Source organism: Habropoda laboriosa, unplaced genomic scaffold (genome assembly GCF_001263275.1).
Source record: "Habropoda laboriosa isolate 0110345459 unplaced genomic scaffold, ASM126327v1 scaffold387, whole genome shotgun sequence".
NCBI lineage: Eukaryota > Metazoa > Arthropoda > Insecta > Hymenoptera > Apidae > Habropoda > Habropoda laboriosa.
In genome coordinates, this window is record NW_017100510.1 from 69612 (window position 1) to 93593 (window position 23982).

Sequence of the window (23982 nt, forward strand, 5' to 3'; positions counted from 1 at the left end):
GAATCAGTGAAATTCAATCGGTGTTTTATTAAGTTGCCACGCGTTCTTTCGTTGCGACAATTTTTCTTTTCAAATGTTACTCATCTAACTAAGTCGCATCTATTCGGAAATATCGTTGGAATTTATCAACTGGGGGCCTAACAGAGTAATGAGAGCGAAGAGATTCCTATGGTGATTCCTGCACGAATTCGCCGGTGAACTCGGATGAATCACGATCTCGTTCCTCCTCCTCCGCCCCACCCCCCCTCATTCCTCCTATTGCTTCGAACGGTGAGTACGAGCGATGCTTAAATTGTTTATTTTTGGATCGGCGAGACACTGTCCCTGATTAATATCATTAATTTCCTGGATTTCTACAGTAACGGTGAAAGTGACGGTTCTTTTTCTATTTCTGTTGATAGCGGTTTGATAAGACACGTGTGCTTGTGGTGTGGCCTCTCTGGTGCTGTTAGTGTTGTGTCTTTTGCGATCAAAAGTAATCAGTACCCGCCTTTCTTATCTGTAGGAGGAAATAAATGTTTAAGTATTTGATGATTATCAGAGGAAAGGATAAGTTAACAATGATTACCTGTATTTGTGATAATAATATTTTACCAAATTCTTAAGTTATTAAATGTATTTAATGAAATAAATTGAATAGATAAAATTATAGTTAATCACGTCCCTTTTTTTCAAATTTTTGAGATAAAGGAAACGTACCGGAAGACGGGTTTCAAATGTTGAAAAAGTTTCCCGCACGATAATATTTTGTGCTCAATATCACCTGTTGCGTGGGTGAGCAAGTTTGACGTTTTACGAGGAGTATGACTCGACGACCTACTTCGCCTATAGCATTGATGAGATACAGTTCGATCTATCAGAAGAAAAAAGAACACATACAAATTAAGTCGTACCAAACAAGGTCGTACTATAGAAAACCATTTCAGTTGCGTATCTAGTGATAAAAATATTTGTACAATATTCACCGTGATAATTGGTAATAGTTTTACGCAACAATGTGATAATTATAATAACTATTACGGGTCGTCCTTTATTGCGACCACCATTTAACACGACTATAAATGTTGACCAGAAACTGTTGCTAATCGTGCTATTTTAAAAAATGACATGCTTTAATAATTTCATTCTTATATATTCTCGATATTTCTGTTGAAATAAAACTTCGCGTACAAAAGTAAAAACATCATTTTACGACATAAGTAAATATTAAACAGTAATTTATTCAATTTTGTCCTTTTTTTTTTTTAAACGAATACATTAGTTCACTGTGACTTCATTTTCTTCGCACCTCCAGGGTTATTGAGTCTCTATTCAGTTGGTATTTGTTCATCAAATATTCTATCATTACACGGTCACGTGATGCATTCCCATTTGCATCATCCTTGATGTGTTCTACATAAGAGTCAGAAACATTTCCAGCATCCCTGTTTATTCCTGTCCCAGTGGTTGGTTTATTTTCGGGGTCTAATTTTCTTCTTTTCGACTTGAACTTCTCGGGATTCGTGTCCACGGTGACGAAACGTTTGCTCGGTTTTTTATCTGACCGTTTGGCTTCAATAGCAACAGCTCTGCGAGACTCCCTCCCTGTAATACTATCCTCCCTTTTATCCACCTCTATCTTGCCGTCGTCGCTGAAAAGTTTAGATTCGTTTCGCCGTACGTCTTCATTATTCGAAGCTTCTGTATTAATTATTCCCTCTGTCGAGCATTTGAGAATTTTCTTTTCAGTTAATTTCAAAGAAATCGTCTCTTTGTCTGAACTGCATTTATCCACCAAAGACTGCGTTATCGCAAGTTTGCTTTTCCGTATCTCGACTGAATTATCTGTTGCACATTTAACCGTATCCTCTATACTAGTTTGAAAACAGTTCTCTGCGGACTGTACTCTGAGTGAACTACTTTCAATAAATGGTCGTTTTTGCCTGTTCCTTAGCAGCAACTTATCATTAAATTGCTTTATCCACTGTATGTGACCGTCCTCGTCCACGGCGATTTTCTTACTCAAGATTTCTGATTTTTTGCATTCTTTTCCTGAAGTATCCTCTGATTCTTCTTTTGCATTCAGTTCCAACTGTTCTTCTTTCAAATCTTCGTTAACGTCGCTACTAAGAATTCAAAGATATTTGAAAATTATTACAGAATTTCTAATCGTATGCGTGTGGTACTTACATGTTATACTTTATTCCTTCTACACTTTCCGAATACGTAATGAATTTAAGTGTTCTTATATGTACGGTTTCCTCATTCTCGCAGACGTCACAATTCGTTTTACAAAACGGTATTATACGACCAAAATACTTACTGATCATTACGTGGCGACATCTACAGAAGATTAGTTCGAATGATATAATTTTGAAAATTTGCAAAAAAAATTGTTCCAATTTGAACTTCTTACTTTACTGAAAGACAATAAGATACGATTTTATCGTATTCGTTTAATCGTTTCTGGATGTGTTCCACATCGTTCATTTCTCTGTGGTTCTCAATGACTAGTTTCACAGAAGAATATTCTTTCATACTAAAATATATTCTACAATATGCTCGACCATTATCCGCGTGCGTTTGAGCACATTCCCTATAGTATTTAGCGATATTTTCAGGTACTGTCCAATAAATAATGCATCTGTTTAAATGAACAGTTTATAAATCAGTTAAGATAGTACATTAATAGGAACTGTTATTTTCTTTATCATATATGCAAACCTAATTGATTTTTTATGAATGAATCCATAATCATATGTTGTAATGATAACATAAGCCTCACCAGATATCCATTTATTTTCAATATTACGTCGTTTTCTATCATTCAGTTCTAAAATAAATCACAAGTATTTACCTCTAAATACAGTAGTACAGAAATTTTAATAATACAATCCATAATTTGCTCACTATAGTGACAGGCAAGCGTAGGTATGCCTAGAGTGTTTAATTTATTTTTTAATAATTCCACTGTAACTTCCTCTCTACAGTAAATAATTCCAAAACCTTTATGCATCTGAATATATAGATAATCCTGATAAATTTGTATTCCATACTTTTATGAGAGGACCCACTGATTTACCTTATGAGTAGAAGAACCTAAGAAACCCAGTACTTGCACAATAAAATTTTTGAGGTGATCAAATGGATGAGAAAGTATATCTAAAAACCATATATCATGGTGTACATTGATTTGTTGTACAGGAATTTTGAATACTCTTGGTGTTTTTAGTGTCAATAGTGTACAAATGTCTTCAATCACCTGTTGAAGTATTTCATTTAAAACATTAAGCACTTAATAATGGTATCATAATTTGATTTATTTTTAACTGAAGTTACCTTATAGGTAACAGTTGTAGTTACAGCAATTCTGGGAACATATCCATATATTTTAACAAATGTATTTATTCTTTTATAACAAGATGTATATTCATATCCCCATTGACTTAAACAATGTGCTTCATTGAATACAATGTAAGCTAATAATTTATGTTCTTTCAATGTACTTATAAGTTTCTGTTAATAAATTTTTAAATTAATTGAAAGTTGCTTTAATTATGAGTTAAGCTGACAAAATTAAAGTAACTGTTTACCTGAAAATATGTTATTACAGCCATATCAGGTGTTGCATATAATAATATGATTTTTGGGGAATTTGACGTTAAATCATTTAAAATATTATTCCTTTCACCTATAGCTATACGTTTATGTAATACACATGCATTAATCTGTTTGGTTCTTAAAAAATCTATTTCTTTCTGAAAATATTTAAGTATTTAACAGACGACTTTTTTAAATGTTTTATTAATATTTGAAAGGTATTTGAAGTTTTACCTTTATAAGAGATAACTTTGGAGAAAAAATAAGTGCAACTTTGCCTTCACTTAAAAAAATTGGTAATTGAAAGCAAAGAGATCTACCAAACCCAGGAGGCATAGATATACATACATCTTTCGAACCTACATTTTTTAAATGTATTTTTTAATATATCTTTGTTAATGAAATCTTACAATAATTTTGGCGGGAAAATATTTTTAACGCAATTTTAATATTTACGTAAACACATTTTATATATTTAAGATACTGTGTGCATTTAATGCAAAGGAGTATTTTTAATTCACAGCAAAAATTTTATGTTAAAAGGGACAATTAAAAGTCGTGTTAATTTAAAAGGAACACTAACCTTTACAAATCGAAACAATAGCTTGCTTCTGGATATCATTTTTGAATTTTTCATAACCAAACACTGATTTTAAGGCGTTCATCACACTCACATCTTCATCACTCATTTTCACACGTTTTATTAAACTATAAAAGTTAATTACTCCAAAAATAAAATGATTTTCGACGAGAACACTTTTAAAACTTTCATCTTGTACGCCTGATCACGAGAAACTAACCTTACTGGTCGAGAACAACGATATTTGAAATTCACTTTTACCGCCTAAATAATCCAACTAATCAAAAGCCGTGATTTTAATTGTACTTGCCAAGGCAATATATGAATAAAAAATTCTTTTTATTACAGATACAAAAGGATTAAACACATGCAATGAAGTATAATTTGAGTAGTTCAAAAGAATAAAGAGGATATAATGTCTTTAGTTTAACTACTTTTAATCAATTTGTCCTGCTTTGGCAAATGAATCTATATGTAAGTATTTCGGAAGTTAAGGGGAAAATATTCTGGATAATTATGGCTAATTTATATTTCAGAAACATAATGAAGAAATTCTGCACAATACTTCTTTTAATATGCGCGTCCACCGCTGAGTTACCCAATGATTGTAATGACCCTAATTGGCATTCAATTGAAACATTAGAGTCTGCCCGATTAAGGTGCGGGGAAGTTTTTGAAAATCGTTGCTATTGCATGGAAACGTGTTATGAGAATCACCATCAGTTTGTCGTCAATTGTACTAATTCAGCGTTCCATAGCACGACACCATTATCACATCTGCCGAACGAAACACAAGTAAGTCATACTAAAGATAAATTATTTTTCTTTATAATTGATAATAATTTCTGAAAATAAAATGACACATTTATTTCATTTTTAGGTGCTAATTTTCACCGGAAATTATATCCAAGAACTTCCATGGAATGTATTCGGCACTCTAGACAATTTGCCACACTTAAGGGTGATCGATATGTCCAATAATAAAATTCAAGAAATTCGAGGAAAGGCATACCATCACGTCCAACGTGTTGAGCGACTTATTTTAGATTCCAACGAGCTTTCATTGGATCCTGGAAGAAATCATCCCAGACTATTCTCTAATTTCGTGTCTCTTTTGGAACTTCATTTGACAAACGCCTTCGAGGATGGTGAACCGAGAGATCTTGCATCGACTTTACATGATATTTTTGTTAATAGGTAGCAAATTAATAAATTTCAATTAGATCGATAAATTTTTCGATGTATTAATAATATAGCACAATTTGTTTTTTTTGCAGTAATTTAACACAACTTATAAAGCTGCATTTAGAGCAAAATGAAATATCAGAGTTCAAGGATTTGAACGTGTTCTGTGATCTACCGAATCTTTTGGATATTTACTTGGGTGACAATGAGCTGACTGCTTTTCATTTTAACATATCATGCCTTCCTAAATTACGTTTCTTAGACCTTCAACGAAACCTGTTCACGAATATTGTCGAACGTGATTTGCACGCTATGGACGCGCTCATTGAACACAATCAAAGCATGACGGTGGACTTCACCGGAAATCCGCTTCAGTGTTCCTGCAAACTTAACCCCTTTGCAAAGTGGATGAAGACGACGAAAGTGTTCGTTCGCAATAAGGGCAGTTTAAAATGTATAGAAGGTACTGTAGTCGAATAAAAGTTTGTGTTTAATGAAATACAACGTATTTTTAGTAGGAGATTATATTTTATAATTAAATAATATCATTTCTTTAGGAGACGGAGTAGCTCTTAATATTCACGAAAGGAAGAATTGCACACCGAAACTGTTCTCGTCAGCTCGACGTGGTGCTACTGTCGTTCTATTTTTCCTGTCTATAGTATTGATAGGACTGGTGTGTGCGTTAATTTACGTGCAACGCGTGACACTGCAAAAGAAAATTGAGCCCATATTGGACTCGGTGAACAAGAGGGTTCGATACACCTCGATAGCAACTGGTGATACGCGCGAAGAAGTATAGGAGACGAGCAAATAGTATAAGCAAAGCGTCCCTTTGATTAGGGATTAACAGAGAAAGCAATTAACATTATCTGAAAAGTCGATTATTTCTAAAAGAGTCAGCTATTTTTAAACTGTTGAGAAGTTCCATTTTCTTTATTGTATACTACGCGAATGTATCATTTTTTTTATATTATTAAGTCTAAACCCGAAACAATATGATATGGCATTAATATTTATAATACAATACATAGGGAGTACATTAGAATTCATGAAAATGAATAGATATATCGTTAGATACAATTTTCCTAAGCTGTTTGTTTGAACATTAACACGCTGGACTTGTTGAATTAATAATTCTAGACGCGTGTAATTTTGATATTGTTATTGCCTCGTACATGTCTAGTGCCGAATAAATGTTATATATATTTGTACTTTCATGTGTATTCATTGTCGTTATCTCGTTATGTCGTATTTTAAATGTAACCTGATTCCGAATTTACTCATGATGGTAATCCATTAACTGAACCATAAAAAAAGAAACATACACCTACCCTAGTATTCTTAGATTGTCTACAGTTTCTTATCATGGCCTATCAGACTATGGACATCTTGACAAAGATTAGATAATACTTCAGAGCACCTGAACGTCCACAGTATGTCTTATAATGCTCTTTCAATTTTAAGTGCATTAGTGAATGAAACGTTTTTTTCTTTAATAACAAAGAATGCCATTAACAAAACGTCTTCGTCTCGACGAAATTTATACATCGTTCCCAGAGCTGGGACCTACAGTCCCGGATGGTGGATACGCATGGATCGTTCTTTGTGGAGTATTTCTTGTACAGGTATACAATTCAGATGTTACAGTACAAATGGAATAATAAACACAAACGGCGTTTTCAATTTCTTGTTGATTTAGTCAAACTTAATATTAAGAATCATTTATACAGGGTATTTAGAACATAAGTAGTTATTAATTGTTCAAAAATAATACTTCAAAGTACTTGTAAAAAAGTAAAAGGTTGATAAAACAACAACAGAAGTAAACCATTTATTTGCAGGTATTATAATGTGATCAACTACAGTACCAGTCAATATTTTTTATGAAATCAAAACGAAATTTTATCGTTTCATTGCAAATATGTGCAATCATTACATTATTAAGAATATTAGGTAAGTATAAAGCCCCTCCTGTGTTGTTGATCTTCTAAACACCCTGTATAATCATGTCTTAAATACTAATCCATTTTTTCAAAGCTTTGACTCTAATGATATGACAACAGTTACAACATTATTCTTGCAGATGACTGTCCCAAGTGTACTAGCAATGTATGGAATAGTATTGGCGTATATACGTGAAAATAAAACCACAGATTTTGATATGTGGAGTGAGAAAATTATTTTGACACCTATAATATTTACTGCCTTTTGGAATTTAGCAGGTATACTGTTAAATTAATCACAAGATTAATTACTTTCTTGACATTGTATCATTTCTTTTAGATCCTTGGACGAGGATGATCGTGAACATAGCATCAATTCCTCGTTTATTGGGAATAACAGGAGTAATTCTTTTGGCGGTTGGGATAATAGCATCCGGGTATCTTGCAACCGGTGGAGTTGGTGTTTATTTGGCCAGTACTAGCGCAGGCGCAGTGATGGGTATAGGCGCCAGTTTTACAATGGTCCTAAGCGACTACATTTTGAGAAAATACTTCAGAAAGAAGCTTCTTATAGCTTTGACTCTGAGGAACGTTGGAGCTTCGTTCGGTCTCGTGCTTATTCCAAGTATCACAAATTTGCTTTTGCATGAAGCTAAGTTGAAAGTTGGTCTGCAGCTAATGACGACAGTGCTGTTGCCTACCGTGCTTGGAACGCTAACATTTCGGTTGCCTTCTCTGCAACAAACTTCTCCTTACAGGTTCTTGTCAGAGATGTTTTAAATAGAAATCATAAAAATATAGAAATCAGAGAAACTTTGGACGACAATAGACAGATGGTAATTTTAATATTAAACAATCACTTACAATTTACAGTCTACTGTTGTCGACTGAAGAAGACACTGAACTCCCTATAAGAATCGCTTCAGATGATCCTAAGGATTTGCAAGATTCAAGCAGTCAAGATTACATAGGAAATTTCGACTATGTTCAAGCTGAAGAAACAGCGCATAGTGGAGGATTGTTGAACGAAGGGAATAACATTTATGCTTATGAGGAACTGGATGAGGATGTGGATTTATTTGTAAATCCTGTTGTTCATTCAAACAACCAATGTAACCATCAACTTCGAGCTCTCGCGAATTTTCAATTATGGGCTGCAATAATTGGTTGGGTTGGAATGAAAGCATCAGCTCTTTTCTTCTGGCTTCTGTTGCCTGCCTTATCCTATGAAATTGTAAGCAAATCTTACTTTTGGATGTCACTATCCATTATGGCTGGTTTCAGTACCTTTTTACCGAATCTTGTCAGTTACAAAGTTTTAAAGCTTACAAATCAGAATAGAAGATTATACTTTGGAACAGCATCTTGGCTTTCTGGTGTCAGTTTAATAGGCATGTAGTATCTCTGATTGCATTTTTATTGTATTTTTTGAAAAATATGTTCGTAATATTTGTTTTGTGTCACATGTTTGTTTTCAGGTCTAATTTATGCAGCCACCTACCCATGGATGATAATTTTTGCTTTTTTGGGTGGAATTAGTCTTGGTAGTTTATCCATTTGTCAGGATTTGGCACTATATGACGTTCTTGGTTCTGAAACAGTTCGTTCCGTTCACAAAGGATTCTCAACTGTTGTGGGTCTATGCATTTTCATATTTTGTTTCGTACGCAGTAAGTTCTCGTAACAAAATTTTATTTCGTAAAAGAACGGATTAAACAAGTGAATTACAAACGGAAGGATGATTGCGGGAAACGAGTCACGTACAAATAAATTTCTGATTACAGACGTGCACTTCTGCCTGAGTCTTACGGCACTCTTACAATTTCTCGGTGGACTCTATTGGATCTCGTCCCCATTTCTGAATTTAATTAAAGCCATTCGTTACAGATCTCGAACGATGAATAACGCAAGTAGAGACGAGACGTGAGATATAAGATAATTCTACAGCATTAACGTACCTATATTTAAGAATATCGATTTTATATTATATCTTAACTTAAAGGTATTTACAAAAGTATTTATATCGATCACAGTAATCTGTTCTCTCTGAATTCGTCTAAAAATAAAAATAGTTTATATATAAACTTGTAAAAATAGACATTTTTTAAAAATTGAAAAATAGGCATCAAATATTATCTAATAAAAAAAGAATAAATATAATTGTATTATTGTGATAGTATCACGAATAAATTTTTCTTTTTTTTTCATTGATTTTTTTGTTACTTATATGTGCGTATATTTATATGTACATGTATACGCATATATGGACATATAGATATACACGAATAAAATATGTACTTTTTTCAAATTGGATATATTGTCCTATAACGATCATAGAACAAGTGTGATAACGTTTAGTTCCTAAATTACTTATAAATATATTTTTGCACATACACGGAATAAATTGTCTTTAAAATAACAACAATCTTATTCCTCTATGAGTGGTGAATATGTATAAATATGTATTTATATATGTATATATCGCGTACTGATGGTATCTATTCAAAATATCAAGAACAGAAGGAGGTATGGAACTTTTAATATTAATATATTGCTACGAATTTAGTAACAATTATGGGAACGCGATGCGAACGTAACAATATCATTCGAATCGATATGCACACATTGAGATCGTAAAATCGGTCTCTTATTATTTAAACAGACTTACATAACGATTTTGTACCTTGTTCGCCAATTTCTTTATAAATGATTTTATTCGTTAAGATTATCCATTTGCCTACGAAATATTGCTAAACATACTGATAGGTATTCTAAACTCCATTATTACTGTTTTCAACTTTTTTCTTACGTGTAAAACGAAATTTTGCAATTTGTGTCATTTTCAAGCGACATGCTATCATACTGATTTCATCCCATTATAAAAATAGATAGTCCAAAACGTCGTGGATAAACGATCGCTATGAGTATATGATTTTATAAATAAAATATCCATTTAACTATTCTCTTTGTTGTCGTTCGACTATGTGTATGAACATACTGAACAAAAGAAGTATATTCATATTTTTTTCATGATAATTTCTGAAAATATTCTTATTAAGGTGTTTTCTGAAGTGTTTTCTCAGGGCTCACATTTAACAACACATGAAAACTTGATTCTAATATAGGGCACGAGAGATATTCGTATACTAATAATCCAAGGGAAAACATCTTTAAAAATTTGATTCTTTAAGTTACATTAAAGACATACGTATTTAAAATTTAAACTTGCACGATTCAATCTGAGTCCTTGAGTTCCAAGAAATGTTTACATATCACCAAGCTCAGGATCTTTGTCCTTCATCGTACTGGGTCCTGCGTTGTCTGACGATTTCGAACAAAAACCATTTGGCATTCGACTTAAGTGTTTGTAACTGCTAACCGGTCTTGGATTGTCCAACTGATCGTATTCTGACTCGTTGTTTTGCTTAATTTCATCGTAAACGTGCTCAATCTTCTTCCCATCCATTTCGTCGATACTATGATATATATTAAGATTTGGATTTCCCATATCTGCATCTCTATTTTTCAGATCGTATCGATTTAATGTTCCTAGAACAAATCAAAGAATATGTAAGTACTTCTTAAAAAAGAAACACAGTTCGACAATTTTTTTGATATTCATAAAATTTACCTTTACAATCGTCTTCATCGTCCATACAACTGCTTAACCCAAGTTTAGCCTTTTCGTTATTTATTTTCTTGCTTGTTCCGAGGTTATTTCTGAACTGGAAGTTGTTTAGTAAAGTGGTAGTTCCATCGTCAAACTTCGAGGAACCTTGATACGCGTACACGGGATTATCAAACTGAGTTTGTTCTGTAAAAAAATGCACGCATATTGATTTTTCACCAATTGCAAATTGAAAAATTTCTTTAAACAATATATATACCTGGCGGAGAAGCAGGTTCAGCGGTATATTGCACTTGTGCTATTTCATTCTTCAAATCTGCTACTCTGCGTCGATGGTATAACCAACCAGCGAAAGTCATTGCTATAACAACTATCGCGGCAAAGAAAAATCCTGCTACTATACTACCATAGCCGCCTGTATCCTGTTCTTGAGTATTACGCGAAAATAATTCTTCGTCACAATTTGGACCTAAAAAATATCCCACTATCAGTTAAGATGTTCGATATAAAACAATATCGACAGATTTCAAATATGCTTACCGGTGTATCCGTGTTTGCAAGAACAACCTTCAATAGGATGACATGCGTAGAAATCGTTCTTGCAATCGCAGGGTTCCATACAATGATCACCATAATAACCTTCTGGGCAAACTATATTACGAATAAATAAAAAATGTGTATTATAGCATGTTACCAACTTTTCCCTTCAATATAATTTTGTCACATTCTTTTCACTTACCCTCAGCGCATTTGGTTCCAATCCAACCAGGTGCACAACGACAGTGACCATCGTTAGATCTGCATTTACCTCCATGTTGGCATGTGCAATGTTGACTACAATTCATGCCGTACATCCCTTCTGGACAAGGTGTCTGACAATGGTCACCTTGCCAACCTGGTCGACATTGGCACACACCTGAAATCATAATATTATATTTAAAAAAGGAGAAAATTAAAAAGTGTTATAAGAAACTATACCTGTCACGTGATGACATTCTCCGCCGTTCTTGCAACGGCACTGTTTGGCACAATTTAACCCGTAACGATTTGGTGGGCAAGGATGCTCACAAGTTAAGCCTAAGTATCCAGGTCGACAAACGTATTCACCAGTAACATGATCGCACGTCATATTCCCTGAAAGATGAAATATCCTATAAATCGTAAATTCTATATTGTACAAATATCGTATCTTTCAATTAATCGTTATATTTCTATTGATTAATACGAAATAAACAATGTCTGCTTCGTTTCAGTCTATATGAGTTGTACTACAATTGTAGCAGGTGTTACTATTACACCAAAAATATCGACTTACCATTTTCTTTGAAGTTTTTGAGCAAGAGTATTAGATAAAAAATGGGTGAATAAATTATTTCATTAATGATTAAAGCATTATATCACTACGTTTCTGTTAAAACAATTAGTGCAAATTATACATATGTACATGCTCTACTATACACTGCAAAATATTTGAATTAATGAACTTCTATAATGCAAACTACATATTGTATGACAAGAAATATAAAATTGCACTTCATGCGAAAAATTGCAGACAAAATATATTAATAATAATAATTATTCGTCAGCAGAACTGCGAGAGCTTAATTTATTTCACCTTCACCTGGATTTCTTGTTCTTACCTTGCGTTTTCTCTGGACACTGTTCCTTACAGCGGACACCGTACCACCCTTCTTTGCATGGTAGAGAACAGTCAGGCCCCTCCCAGCCTCTGGCACAGATACAAATGCCTGTTTCTGGGTCGCATGAACTATTGTTCATACATTCACAATGTGAATGACAGTCATTACCATAAAGCCCTTCTGGACACTTTGTCTCGCAACGGATTCCTGTTTTTATATCGTTAAAATGAAAATATTATCGAAGATCAAATCGCCATTAAACTTCTTTTTAAAGACACTGAATTAAATATCAAAGTGCATAAATATATTATTAAACGATTTGAAAACAGACAGGAAAACTGTATATGATAGTTAAAAATCTCTGCTTTGTTACTCTACATGATAGATGTGGATAATGAAGAGAATAGGGTATTAAGAATGTTACTACGAGGAAAGAATAGGTGAGCAAAATTTCATGTATGGCGATTGATCGACGAATTAAAGGAGGACACAAACCTCGCCACTCTGGCTGACAGAGGCAACGACCAGTGGCAGAATCACAGCCTAGACTATTCTCCTTCTGGCAATCACAGACCTGAGCACATCCCAGCCCAAAAAATCCATTCTCGCAACGATCTTGGCACAATTCGCCGGTGAAGCCAGCTGCACACGTGCATGTGCCTGCAGGTGTTTAAAAAGGGTGACGTGTTTAGGTGCAGGTGCAACGAGGTGTAAATAAGAGATCAGAAATGAAAAGTGTGATCCTCGAGAACGTGAGAAACCAAATTCAAAAAGAAACAATAATACCAGTATAAAATAAATGATTTTATAAAGAAATAATACGTAGTCAAGGATCCTTAGAAATTAATGCTTTCATGTTAATAATTAGAAGCATCAATTTTTTCAGGAATTAGAAACAAAGTCGTTGCAACCAGCCCCCTTACCATTTTGCGGATTGCAGGCAGCACTGTTAAAGCATTTGCATTTGCCCTCGCAGTCCTTGCCGTACGAAGTGTCGTCGCAGGGACGATCGCAAGAAACACCAACCCATCCTGACGAAACGTAATAATGAAACATGCAAGAACAAAATTGAACTTGACGTAAAACAAGGTAACGATTAAATCGAATAATTTTAATCAAATTCCTGACTCCAATGTCTACTTACCTTACTTGAATTTAAATAATTTTTACAAGTCTACAAATTTGCAAATAACAAGCTATTAGGAACTACAATTAGTGGCAGCTTTAACAAATTCTCATGCGTTTCAGGATCGTACAACTATGTTAATAAATACGTCTAAATGAACGAAACGAAAATCGAAAAACAAAGACAGTATATAAATCGTACGATCGTAAGATGCTTAATCATTTCAAGAATACCTCGACAGCTTCTTGAATGACTCGATCCGAAATGATATCTTTCATTTTTAAATTATTCAATTTTCAATATTTGTTATCTTTACAATTGCATAAGTGTTTAAACAAAAAATTTAAGAATTACCTGCTGTACAGTTGCACCGTCCATTCTCAGGTGAACAAGTGGCACCATTCTTGCAAACGCATTTTTGTGCACAATTCTCGCCATAAGTGTTGACAGGGCATACTTCGTTACAATCCTCACCTCTGTATCCAGCCGCGCAAGTGCAGGTTCCATTTATAGGAGAGCATTGCGCGTTGTTCTTGCAGTTACAGCGAGTTTGACAGCCTTTTCCATACATATAAAGTGGGCAAGGTCTGGAACAGGTCTCACCATCCCATCCAGTCTTACAGATACACTTTCCAGTCCAAGGATGACACATTTCCGTGTTCTCGGCGTCACATTCGCAAACCTAGCAATATTTATAAGCATTTAATTAGATTCTTAATATTACAGACATAACAAAATAACGAATATTATATTCGCTGTTACTTACCTTTGAACACTTGGGCCCCCATAGATTATCCTGACAGGCACGTATATTGCACTCCTTACCCATCCAACCAGGGCTACAGGTACAGGTTCCGTCAATTGTAGAACAGACTGCATCATTTTCGCAGGTACAATTGTTTGTACAGTTCAAACCGAACGTTCCCACAGGACATATTTTTAAACACTACAAAACATTATTATCTTTGCAATTAAGCGAGCAAAATATTACTTAACCTCTGGAATACTAATACTAATTTTTTGCAACGGTTAATAATTGAGCCTACAGCTAACAGTATTCACCTTTGTGCCATAATAGCCGGGTTTACATTCGCATTCTCCAGTGATGTGATGACAGCCACCCTCGTTATAACAGTCACACTCTTTAGAGCAGTTTTTACCCCAGAAACCTTCTGGACAACGATTCGCACAAACCGAACCCTATAATACAGAGTCCAATTTAAATAATACATTTGCACATTTACGAACTCTATGATAAGCCTTATTGATCGATATTTACAATCCATCCAGATGTACAGTAGCATTGACCAGTTGTAGGATTACAAGAACCACCATTCTGACACTTGCACTCTGATTTGCATTCGTCACCGTGCTTTCCAGGCGGGCACAAATCATCACAGCTGAAGAGAAACGAATTCATCAAATGATTCAGAAACTGAACTGTCGATATTGAACGGAATTGGTGACAGAGTGACGAGGACTTACAGTGGTCCTGTGTAGCCAGGAGCACAATGACACTCGCCAGAAATGTGATGGCAGCTTCCACCGTTTTTGCAACGACACTCTTCGCCACAGTCTTGTCCATATCGATTGGAAGGACACTTCAACTGGCAGTATTTGCCATCCCAACCCCTGGTGCACAAGCATTTGCCATCGAAAGGATCACAAGAGGCTCCGTTTTGGCACATGCAGTCCAGTTCGCAAGATTTGCCCCATTTTCCCGGTGGGCATTCTGTTTAAGCGAATATATACTTTGAAACACTTTCAACGTTCGCAGTAACAAATGAAAGAAAGAATTATTATTCAAACTTTTTCTCTGAAACTGCCAAATGACAATTCCATGCCTCTAACTCAACATACAGGGTGCTTTAAAAGAATGTTAACACTCATATGAAAGTAAATTTTTTAGAAAAACACCACTGCTAACACAGTGTATCATACTAATAAATGTAGTTTCTCTTGAAAGAGTCTCCAAAGGCTATGCATTAAAATTAAACGTATTACTTTCTGAGCAACTAAGAAGACTGTCTTGCATCAACGATGAAAGATATATAATGCAAGAGTAGTATCTTCACACAGATATTTGAACCGAATACCCCAATTATTTTGAACGTTGTGTCAGACAAAAAACAAGGTCCAACGCTTACTATAATCGCATAACGGGCCTCCGTATCCTGACTCACACTTGCAGACATCAGGAGCGAAACAAGTGCCATGAACGCAGTCCTTGGAGCAGATAGGAATGCAACGATCACCATTGGTAGTCTCTGTGTAGCCTTTGCAGCATTCTTCGACCGGTCTCTGCTTCGTTATTTTCTGCATAACAAGTTGAAAATTAACATCAGACACTGAGACCTTTATTTTAATATGATAAGGAAAAATAAAGGAAAGATTTATTCACCTGTTCCTTGTACACAGTCTTGAATACCACCTTATATTTGGAGCATCTCGGTGGAAAGCTGAAGCACCAAGTGTTCTCCCGTATACTGTAAGGTTTCTGCTCCGATGTATTCACCGTTACCGTGTACCTGACACCAGTCAAGTGTTAAAAGCCAGCGTTACGAGTCGTGAAAAAAACGGGATACTCGAGAACGATCGGTATGATTAAAGGACCTATCAATTCTGTTAATCTTATTTCTTTGGGAAATTGTCAAACGTATTCTAAGGCTCAATATCGAAACACGTGTAACAATTTCCTTACATTGTTTTTTATCATAATTCAAAAAATTTTTAACGAAACAAAAAAGTAATTAAATTAACCAAATATTCCACGTTTTGTCGCATTTGATTAATCTTTTGCATTTCTACCAGTTGTTTTGCTGTGGAACAACTATATCATATTACTTTCACTGGTAGCTGCCTGGATTTGAAGCGAAACCACCTTTTAAATTCTTCACTCATTTGTGTTACAACAACACATTTTCTTGAAATTATATAACTGAGAATTATTTATGAGTATTTGTAATATATATTTTTTTAAATAACCAAATCTCGTCCACTTACGTTTCTTGTACGATGCATATATTTGGCCCTTCCAGGGCGTAAACCACTCCCAAAGCTGTGATAACAGCAAACAAATGGATCGACGATGCCATCTTACCACTTTCAGTGTAACGAACAATTACGAGTGTATCTTTGTACGTATCTCACATTGCTTCGAGAATGTCTCTCGGTGCATTCGAGTATTTCACGATCCCTCTTCTCTTCGGATTACGTTTTCATACGTTCCATATGATCAGCATACTACTAAATCTGGAAACGAAAGGAGTCAGGTGGGTTAATTGGACATTATTCATTATTTTCTTGTGAAATGAAAGAACATTGGTGAAAGACAAAGGACGTGTAAAAACGCGTCTCGGAGCATGTTTGTCACGCGTCCGGAGGAATTCTCCGCGACTTTAGACTTTGTACCCTGAGTTGTGTATCACGGGCTATCCTTTTTATCAGGGGTCTCTTATTGTGCGACAAATCTCGTATGATTATTAAAATGGAAATGATTTCGTCGAATCTCATTAAACGGACAAAGTTTGTCTTTGAAAAATTCCGATTAAAATATTGTACCTTGACGAAGACAGGGCATTTTTTCCTGAAATAATGATTCAACGAGGTTTTGGAATGCTCTTATTTTGACTTTTTTTATAAGTCATCTTATTTTTCGTTCTGAGATATTCTGACTTTTTAACGATATCGTTTTTCTTGAGAAGTTGAAATGGACAGAGAAATTCACGAGCATGTGCTCCCATTACACGTTGAGTCACATGAAAAAAATTGCACACGATTGTTGAAAGCTGATTACAACTTCCGTGTCGTCGTCTTCAATTTGCCGAATAGAAAATTTTATGTCGGCCATGCTTCGAGCGGCACTTGCGCCCGGAAAAATAAAAATTACATATTTTAACTTGGAAACAACTGTTATCTGTATGTTTTCCCAACAGTACGGGTTCAGTTCTCCGTTGCTACTACCTAAATGTTTAATGTTTTTGTTATCTAATTATTTGGGGAAAAGTAAGGGTACTTTAGTCGTTTAAGTATTTATATAACATTTAGATTAGGTTAGGTTAACGTTTTCAAGGATACACTCCTTATACTTAAATAATATTATTAAATTAGTTTCATAACAATTCAAACATAGACTTTTTTCTGTATGAAAAAATCATGTCTACATGTAGACGCGTTCAAGTCGCCTTCTCAGTCATATGTGGTTCAGCGGGCAGTGAACGTGTTACGTCAGGTTAGCTTAACTTAGGTCAGTTCAGGTGATCTCATAATCTAGTTACCTACTTATTGTCAGATATTTGAAAACGTTCGAATGCTCTAATCTTTGAAAAACAACTGAGTATTCGAACATTCTAAATTTAAATGCTTATATCACAAGTTTTCAACTTTCACGCGAATTAACAATGTATTTATTCGACAGCTGCGCAATTAATTAAACGAGCAGTGGTTCGTGATATAGGTTAAGTTAGGGAAACCGTTCGCTGTCATTCAGCAAAATCTTTGTGAATCATTCAAGATCACGAGTCTGGAGCACGTTTTTTTTACTGCCAACAAGTGACTCCGGATTTATGATTCATGTTTGAGCATGTGTAAAGTGAGAATCGAATGACTCTACGACCGGAAGTTGTAAAGCGTCAACTAAATGAGAAGAACGCGAAGGAGATTGAATTACTGGTTCGTTCCATGCCCGGCGATATGTCGACCGCCAAAAACGTATAACGTTTCGCATTTATCGAAGGATCGGCCGAACGAGATAGATAAATCGATATTTACACTCTACTGTGTTCAAGTCAATATTTGTATACACGCGTAATTTGTACACAGAAATGGAGTGGTTAGATCATACGTTAGAGTAAATAAAATACGAGTGGTTTTATTAGTATGAACAGCAGATAATTATAGTACATATTTTGAATATTATAACGAGTGTGGTTATTATTGTAAACAAGATGGAAGTTTGTTTTCGTCGCTCTCACGATAATTGAATCTATGAAACTTTATCTTCGCACTTAAGTGGCAAAATTAGACCCCTTCGCTTCCTGTTTTGATCACTCGAATACCTTCAGCTATTCAAATATGTTTTTTTTTAGCAATGTTATCAAGTTAACTATCATGGTGGTTATCCGTGACCACATGTCTGATTTTTTTCACGCAGTTCTGATAGTGAACCTAACCTTTAAAACATTTAAACATCAAAGGAACATATCATAAATATTTATACATATTTCAATTGGTACGTTTAAAATTAAGTTCAACGAATGCAATTTACCATTAGATTCTATTTCAAGGAAACGTAAAGAGGATATTCCCTCTGTAATTACTTCCTACATCCGGTATTTCGTTGCTCTGAGCCTGTAATTCCTTTCGAACTACGTAAAGTTCGATCAACGCGTGCAGAATGCAAACGACCAAACAAGTAAGAAGGCTTGCCTTCCTGGAGCGAGTCAAGGCTACTTGCTTCGGATAAAGAGTGCAGAACGGTGCTTGAAATTCGATCCGCATGCGTATTCTATCTTCCTCGCTCGTACCTCGGACCCTAAGGAATAAAAAAAGGTCCCAGTCCATCTAACCTAACCTAACCTTTAACGACTTCTTCGATCTTGGATGAGTAAATAAAAAGTGGTCAACACTGGCTATCTATATGTTTTATCCGCTCGAAAACAAACACATTAGCCATCCCATGAGTTCATCATGCTTCTGGGATAATCTAATAAAAAGTTATATAAAAAGACATACTTTTACGTGACCGGTGCGAAATGTGTTAATTTATGAGTATCGTCTATTGAATTTCAGACTCAATACTGCAGTACTCCATAAACGTCACTCCAGTTAAACAATAGCTCATTCAACAATAGTCTGACAGTTCTAGAACGATCAGTAGCCTTACATTACGGGAAAGCATCAATACTTTCCCAAAATACTCTTCAAATTACAAATTTGAAAAATACAAAATACCAACCACAGATTCTTACTTGCACACTTTCCATCAGAAATTCAATCTTATCTTTATTGCAATAATCTTATCGTGTATTGGATCATGTTACTTTCTACTTTTACAATACTGATAATGGATGTTACTCAATTTCCCTTTTGTTCATTTGTAGTATCGACTCGCAATACATGATTTAGTAACCCAACACTTCTTCCTTTTCTTATATTCCCTTTTGTTTCTCATTCCTGGCTTTTGTTTCCGTTGAACAATGCTCCATTTGAATACCATATGGTACTATTATCGAGCATATTTGTACATAAATTCTACATAATCGTAGATGATTTTTTTTATAAATTAATTTGTTGTGTTTTCGAATTTAGTAGTAAATCATATTTTCACTACTTTAAAATATTGTCCAATCTTTTCACGAGAGTAAAAAGATTTGTCTTCTCAAGTAACGTTTTAACGTGGTTAAAAACTCTGATCACAAACTAACCATCGAGCCTCAAAAACCGTCACGTACAGCTCGCAAAGCATCCCATTCGCATTACAGAACCATTCCCCAAGCAATTTGCAATTCTACGCAGGCCACGACCGCCTACGTCAATGCATCTCGCAGGATCATAACGATACACCGAAATCGATATATGACCAACTTTCAAGTACATCCATACGTCACATTCTACTTGTATCACGAAGTAAATTTACGCTACAGACTGAATGCTGATTTTATCCAGCTACGGCCGAGGGATAAGGCAATTTTCTCCACGCCTACGCCACTGTAGGTACGTTTCATAAGATCGAGCTAGAGGCAAGTGTAATATCATCTAGAACCAGCCAAGTATACATATACGTATACACAGAACAGGCTAGCATAGAACCTCTCTAATGGTGCAAGTCGAATAAAAACCAGACGAGTCGGTTGTTATACACGTTGGCGTGCGCACGAATTAACGTGTAGACTGAAGTAACGGTGTTGGCCTCAGTATCCCAAGAACAGGAGGTGGGGAAAGAAACGGAAAGGAAAAGGGTCAGATTTCACGATGTTTCTCGTCTCAGCACAACTTGTAACGGTTATTGGAAGTGTATTTAGGAAAAAATGTGACAAGTGAATTGTTTCTCATTTAGTGATAAATATTGATAAATATAACTTCTATACGCGACAAATTTCCTCCATGCATCAATCTTCGACTTTGACCCACCAAACTCGATACCTTTGTGCGTTTTAACGAAAAACAGGTTCGCACTTTCCGTTGATTGCTCTCTTTGTGCGTATCGAGTGGAAAATAACCTGTCGTTTTCAACACACGCGAATCGCTCGACTCTCGCCGGCGTTTCTCGTTCGTCAAGTGTATAAAACGGAATAAAAATAGTCCATCGTTGAAACTTATTTCGACGCGTTCCAAAGCAACTTTGCACGTAACTTCTTTTTTTCGTTATTTTTATCAAGTGATAGAAATGTTTTTATTTGTTGCAGAACCAGTAAAGTCAGTCGTGTTTCGTGATTTTCACTTTTAATAAAATAAATATTTATGAGAAAGTAACAACGTTATACCTCTGAATTTTCACTTAATCTCAAAAAATGATGTAGGAACACTAATGCGTTGCGTTATAAGGGATCCTGTAATTTATATGTAAATCAATGCCACTGTGATTCGATAATGTGCCACAATTGATTTATTAACGGTATAAGTAGAGTAGAGGTCTACGTTCTATCTTTTTGTACCGGTTAAACCGATCCCCTTTCATCAATCAAAAGTTAAAATCCATTAGTTTTATCTGCTTCGAACTTTCTCGAGTTGTCTGATTCTTCAATTTTTTCATATTAAACTATTTATGTATAATTATTTATATCTAATAATGATTCAATATGAAACACAATAACCATTTACACTGCACTGGCGTTGCTACAACATTCATGATATACACCGTAACTTCATTCAAGTTTGATTTATATGAAAATAAAGCGAATTAACAAAAGAAATAAAAGTAATATTTTAACCATATTTTCCATATTTAAAGGGAAGAAATAGAATAAAATAGAGTATCAACTGTTACAAGACGATGAAAGATTGATATTCCAATTTTTTAACGACTATATCATGCCTAGAGTAACTGCCATATGTTCCCATAATTACTAAACGTCCATGTGCGCTCACTAAACGGGCGCAACGAACGCCTGCGAACGAACACGCGAACGCAGATACCACCGGAAGAGTCAATTCAACGGCTTTTCTACGGTGCATTTATTTATGGGACAAAATAGAGCGAGCCGTTTATGCACGTTAATTGATCGTCGGAGCCTGATATGCACACCATACACCTGAATAACAACGCGGGTGCATACCGAGGTTTCGATCGGTGCTGCGATAAAATAATGCGACACGTGTCGTCTTTCGTATACCTGAATGAATGTGAGTCGTGTGGCGATCGGTAAAAGACAACATTCCAAAGTTTTCCACTGCGAGATCCAAAGAACTTTTGTTCTGCAAGGTGTTCGATACAACGTGTCTAACATCTTTCTGAACTGAACGTCCATTGTCGAAATCAGAGAAATTTGAATGTTTGAAAATGTTTAACTTTGAAACTTTGCCAATTAAAATTTGTAACTTTGAAACTTTGAAAATGTTTAAATTTGAAACTTTGCCAATTTTTATATTTGTTACTTTGAAAGTTTTAAAATTTGAAAGTTTAGAAATTTTTTAAAATTTGAAAATTTGAATATTCGAAAGTTTGAGAATTAAAAAATTTGAAACTGAGCATTTTTCAATTTTTAAATTTGCAACTTTGAGCATTTTTTAATTTATATAATGTGTACAAATCATTGCCAAGAAGAAAACAAAAATCTTGAATGAAAGTCGAGCATTTTTGGCAGACATTCGAAGGTTTCAGGCATAGAGTACGACATCCATTTCAAGGTAGAAAGGTGCACGGGAGAAAAATTACACTGATCACCCGTTTGACCACTCACGTGCTCGGTATCATTCGTAAACCGATAAAACACAAGTTCTGTTTGTTCTATGCGTAATACATCACTCTATATAACAGAAGATACTGTTCAAGTGAAATATCAGTTATTGGTATCCTTGAACAATCAACTTTTCTAAATACATCGTCAACATTCCGAGTATCAAATACGCTTCGTTCGAAAGTATAATAACGACATTCTGTTAGAAACACGTTCTACACAAGTCCGACGTGACTCGTCCATTTGCGTAACCAATTAATTAATCAGTCAGTTTAGAGCAAGGTCGCAAAAAATGAACAATTTAACGAAGAATATTTCTGCTTACTCGTTATGATAAATATAATGAATAGATATAATCAAATCTTATGACAAATCTATTATCTGAGATTGTGTATTAAATATTAAATATGAAAAATATGACATTGTTAAATTATTAAATATCAAAAAAATAAATAAATAAAGTAACTTTTTGCAAATTCTTGGGTGTTCGAAAAATTTTCTTCGAATGCACTTGAACGAAAATAACTGAAACCATCTATCCCCGTTATTTTCATACAAATGAAAATACCGAAATACAAATCTGCAATTGTAACGCTCAATTATTCCCCCTAAACCGTGCAGAAACATGATTTCTTAATTACTCGAGAATGTTAATACTATTATCGTTAATTCCTGTAGACAAATCTCGGTTGTCTGGAGAAACTTTTACTAAAGAGTAGCTGCTAGGAGAGCCACATGTGAACCGTTATTCATTGTATGCGGGAACATACATACATATGTACATACATAGTTGAAGATTGTATAACCCACTGCTGGTGAATGGAGAGACTTCGCAATTAACAGTAAGTTGGTCACCGGGTGATGGTTATACTATGTGCGTCAATTACGTTGTATAATTAACTTGCACGACACTCAAAGTAATTAATATTATCAAAACTATCATGCTAATATATCCTAACCATAAAATTGTTCGTAACAAGTTAACACTGTCGTAAATATAATATATTGTCGATACAGGTAGTTCTCACTTCACGAATTTTTCGGATCGAAATTGGATCGAGTGGCGACTGAGAAACGACATTAAATAACAGTCACTTGGTAAATACGGGCCACCATAAATTTGTTCACCATAGTGAAGTAGAAAATACGTTGAATATTGAAATAAAATAGTACAGTTTATTTCTACGTTAGTTTGAAAAAATTACAAAGAAGATTCGATTTTATTTATTTTTTGTATAGCAAAAACGAGCTGATTGGTCGCCATGAACCAATTAATTCGTGAGAGCGGAAACCACCTGTGTACGCTGCAATAATTTTTCAAACTTTCCTTCAATCGTGAAAAGAAAAAATAATTCCTTTTTTCTATTGAAGAAAGAAGTTTTACAAATTGAATACGTCGCA

The 23982-nt window shown here is 34.8% G+C and overlaps 3 protein-coding genes across 3 annotated transcripts in view; 1 reads left to right on the top strand and 2 right to left on the bottom strand.

Moving 5' to 3' along the window:
* Positions 1-1239: 1239 nt before the first annotated feature.
* On the bottom strand, positions 1240-4351 carry LOC108576297 (ATP-dependent DNA helicase Q5-like). Its single transcript, XM_017939258.1, has 11 exons — positions 4335-4351; positions 4163-4287; positions 3814-3938; positions 3573-3737; positions 3319-3495; positions 3062-3241; positions 2890-2995; positions 2704-2812; positions 2396-2623; positions 2170-2322; positions 1240-2105 (listed from the first exon to the last, which is right to left on the bottom strand). Exons 1-11 carry the CDS (start codon positions 4349-4351, stop codon positions 1274-1276), a joined length of 2217 nt encoding a protein of 738 aa, XP_017794747.1. The 3' UTR covers positions 1240-1273.
* Positions 4352-4564: 213 nt separating this feature from the next.
* Positions 4565-9327, top strand: LOC108576322. Its single transcript, XM_017939285.1, is given in 11 exon segments — positions 4565-4633; positions 4696-4954; positions 5040-5356; positions 5437-5807; positions 5905-6160; positions 6852-6972; positions 7431-7569; positions 7631-8048; positions 8164-8681; positions 8769-8960; positions 9075-9327. Coding segments are annotated over 10 exon segments (2727 nt in total). The 5' UTR covers positions 4565-4633; positions 4696-4702; the 3' UTR covers positions 9218-9327.
* Positions 9328-9748: 421 nt separating this feature from the next.
* LOC108576314 (multiple epidermal growth factor-like domains protein 10) overlaps positions 9749-23982 on the bottom strand; it is a 27116-nt gene continuing 12882 nt past the window's right edge. The window contains exons 2-18 of the mRNA XM_017939275.1: positions 16688-16936; positions 16086-16212; positions 15832-16000; positions 15170-15416; positions 14964-15084; positions 14747-14884; positions 14451-14630; positions 14039-14366; positions 13482-13589; positions 13054-13218; positions 12559-12765; positions 11897-12052; positions 11658-11834; positions 11459-11569; positions 11178-11387; positions 10922-11104; positions 9749-10839 (exon numbers count right to left, since the gene is read on the bottom strand). Of these exons, the coding sequence (XP_017794764.1) occupies positions 10556-10839; positions 10922-11104; positions 11178-11387; positions 11459-11569; positions 11658-11834; positions 11897-12052; positions 12559-12765; positions 13054-13218; positions 13482-13589; positions 14039-14366; positions 14451-14630; positions 14747-14884; positions 14964-15084; positions 15170-15416; positions 15832-16000; positions 16086-16212; positions 16688-16779 (3003 nt within the window). The 5' untranslated portion in view covers positions 16780-16936 and the 3' untranslated portion in view covers positions 9749-10555. The remainder of the gene's footprint in view (positions 10840-10921; positions 11105-11177; positions 11388-11458; positions 11570-11657; positions 11835-11896; positions 12053-12558; positions 12766-13053; positions 13219-13481; positions 13590-14038; positions 14367-14450; positions 14631-14746; positions 14885-14963; positions 15085-15169; positions 15417-15831; positions 16001-16085; positions 16213-16687; positions 16937-23982) is intronic.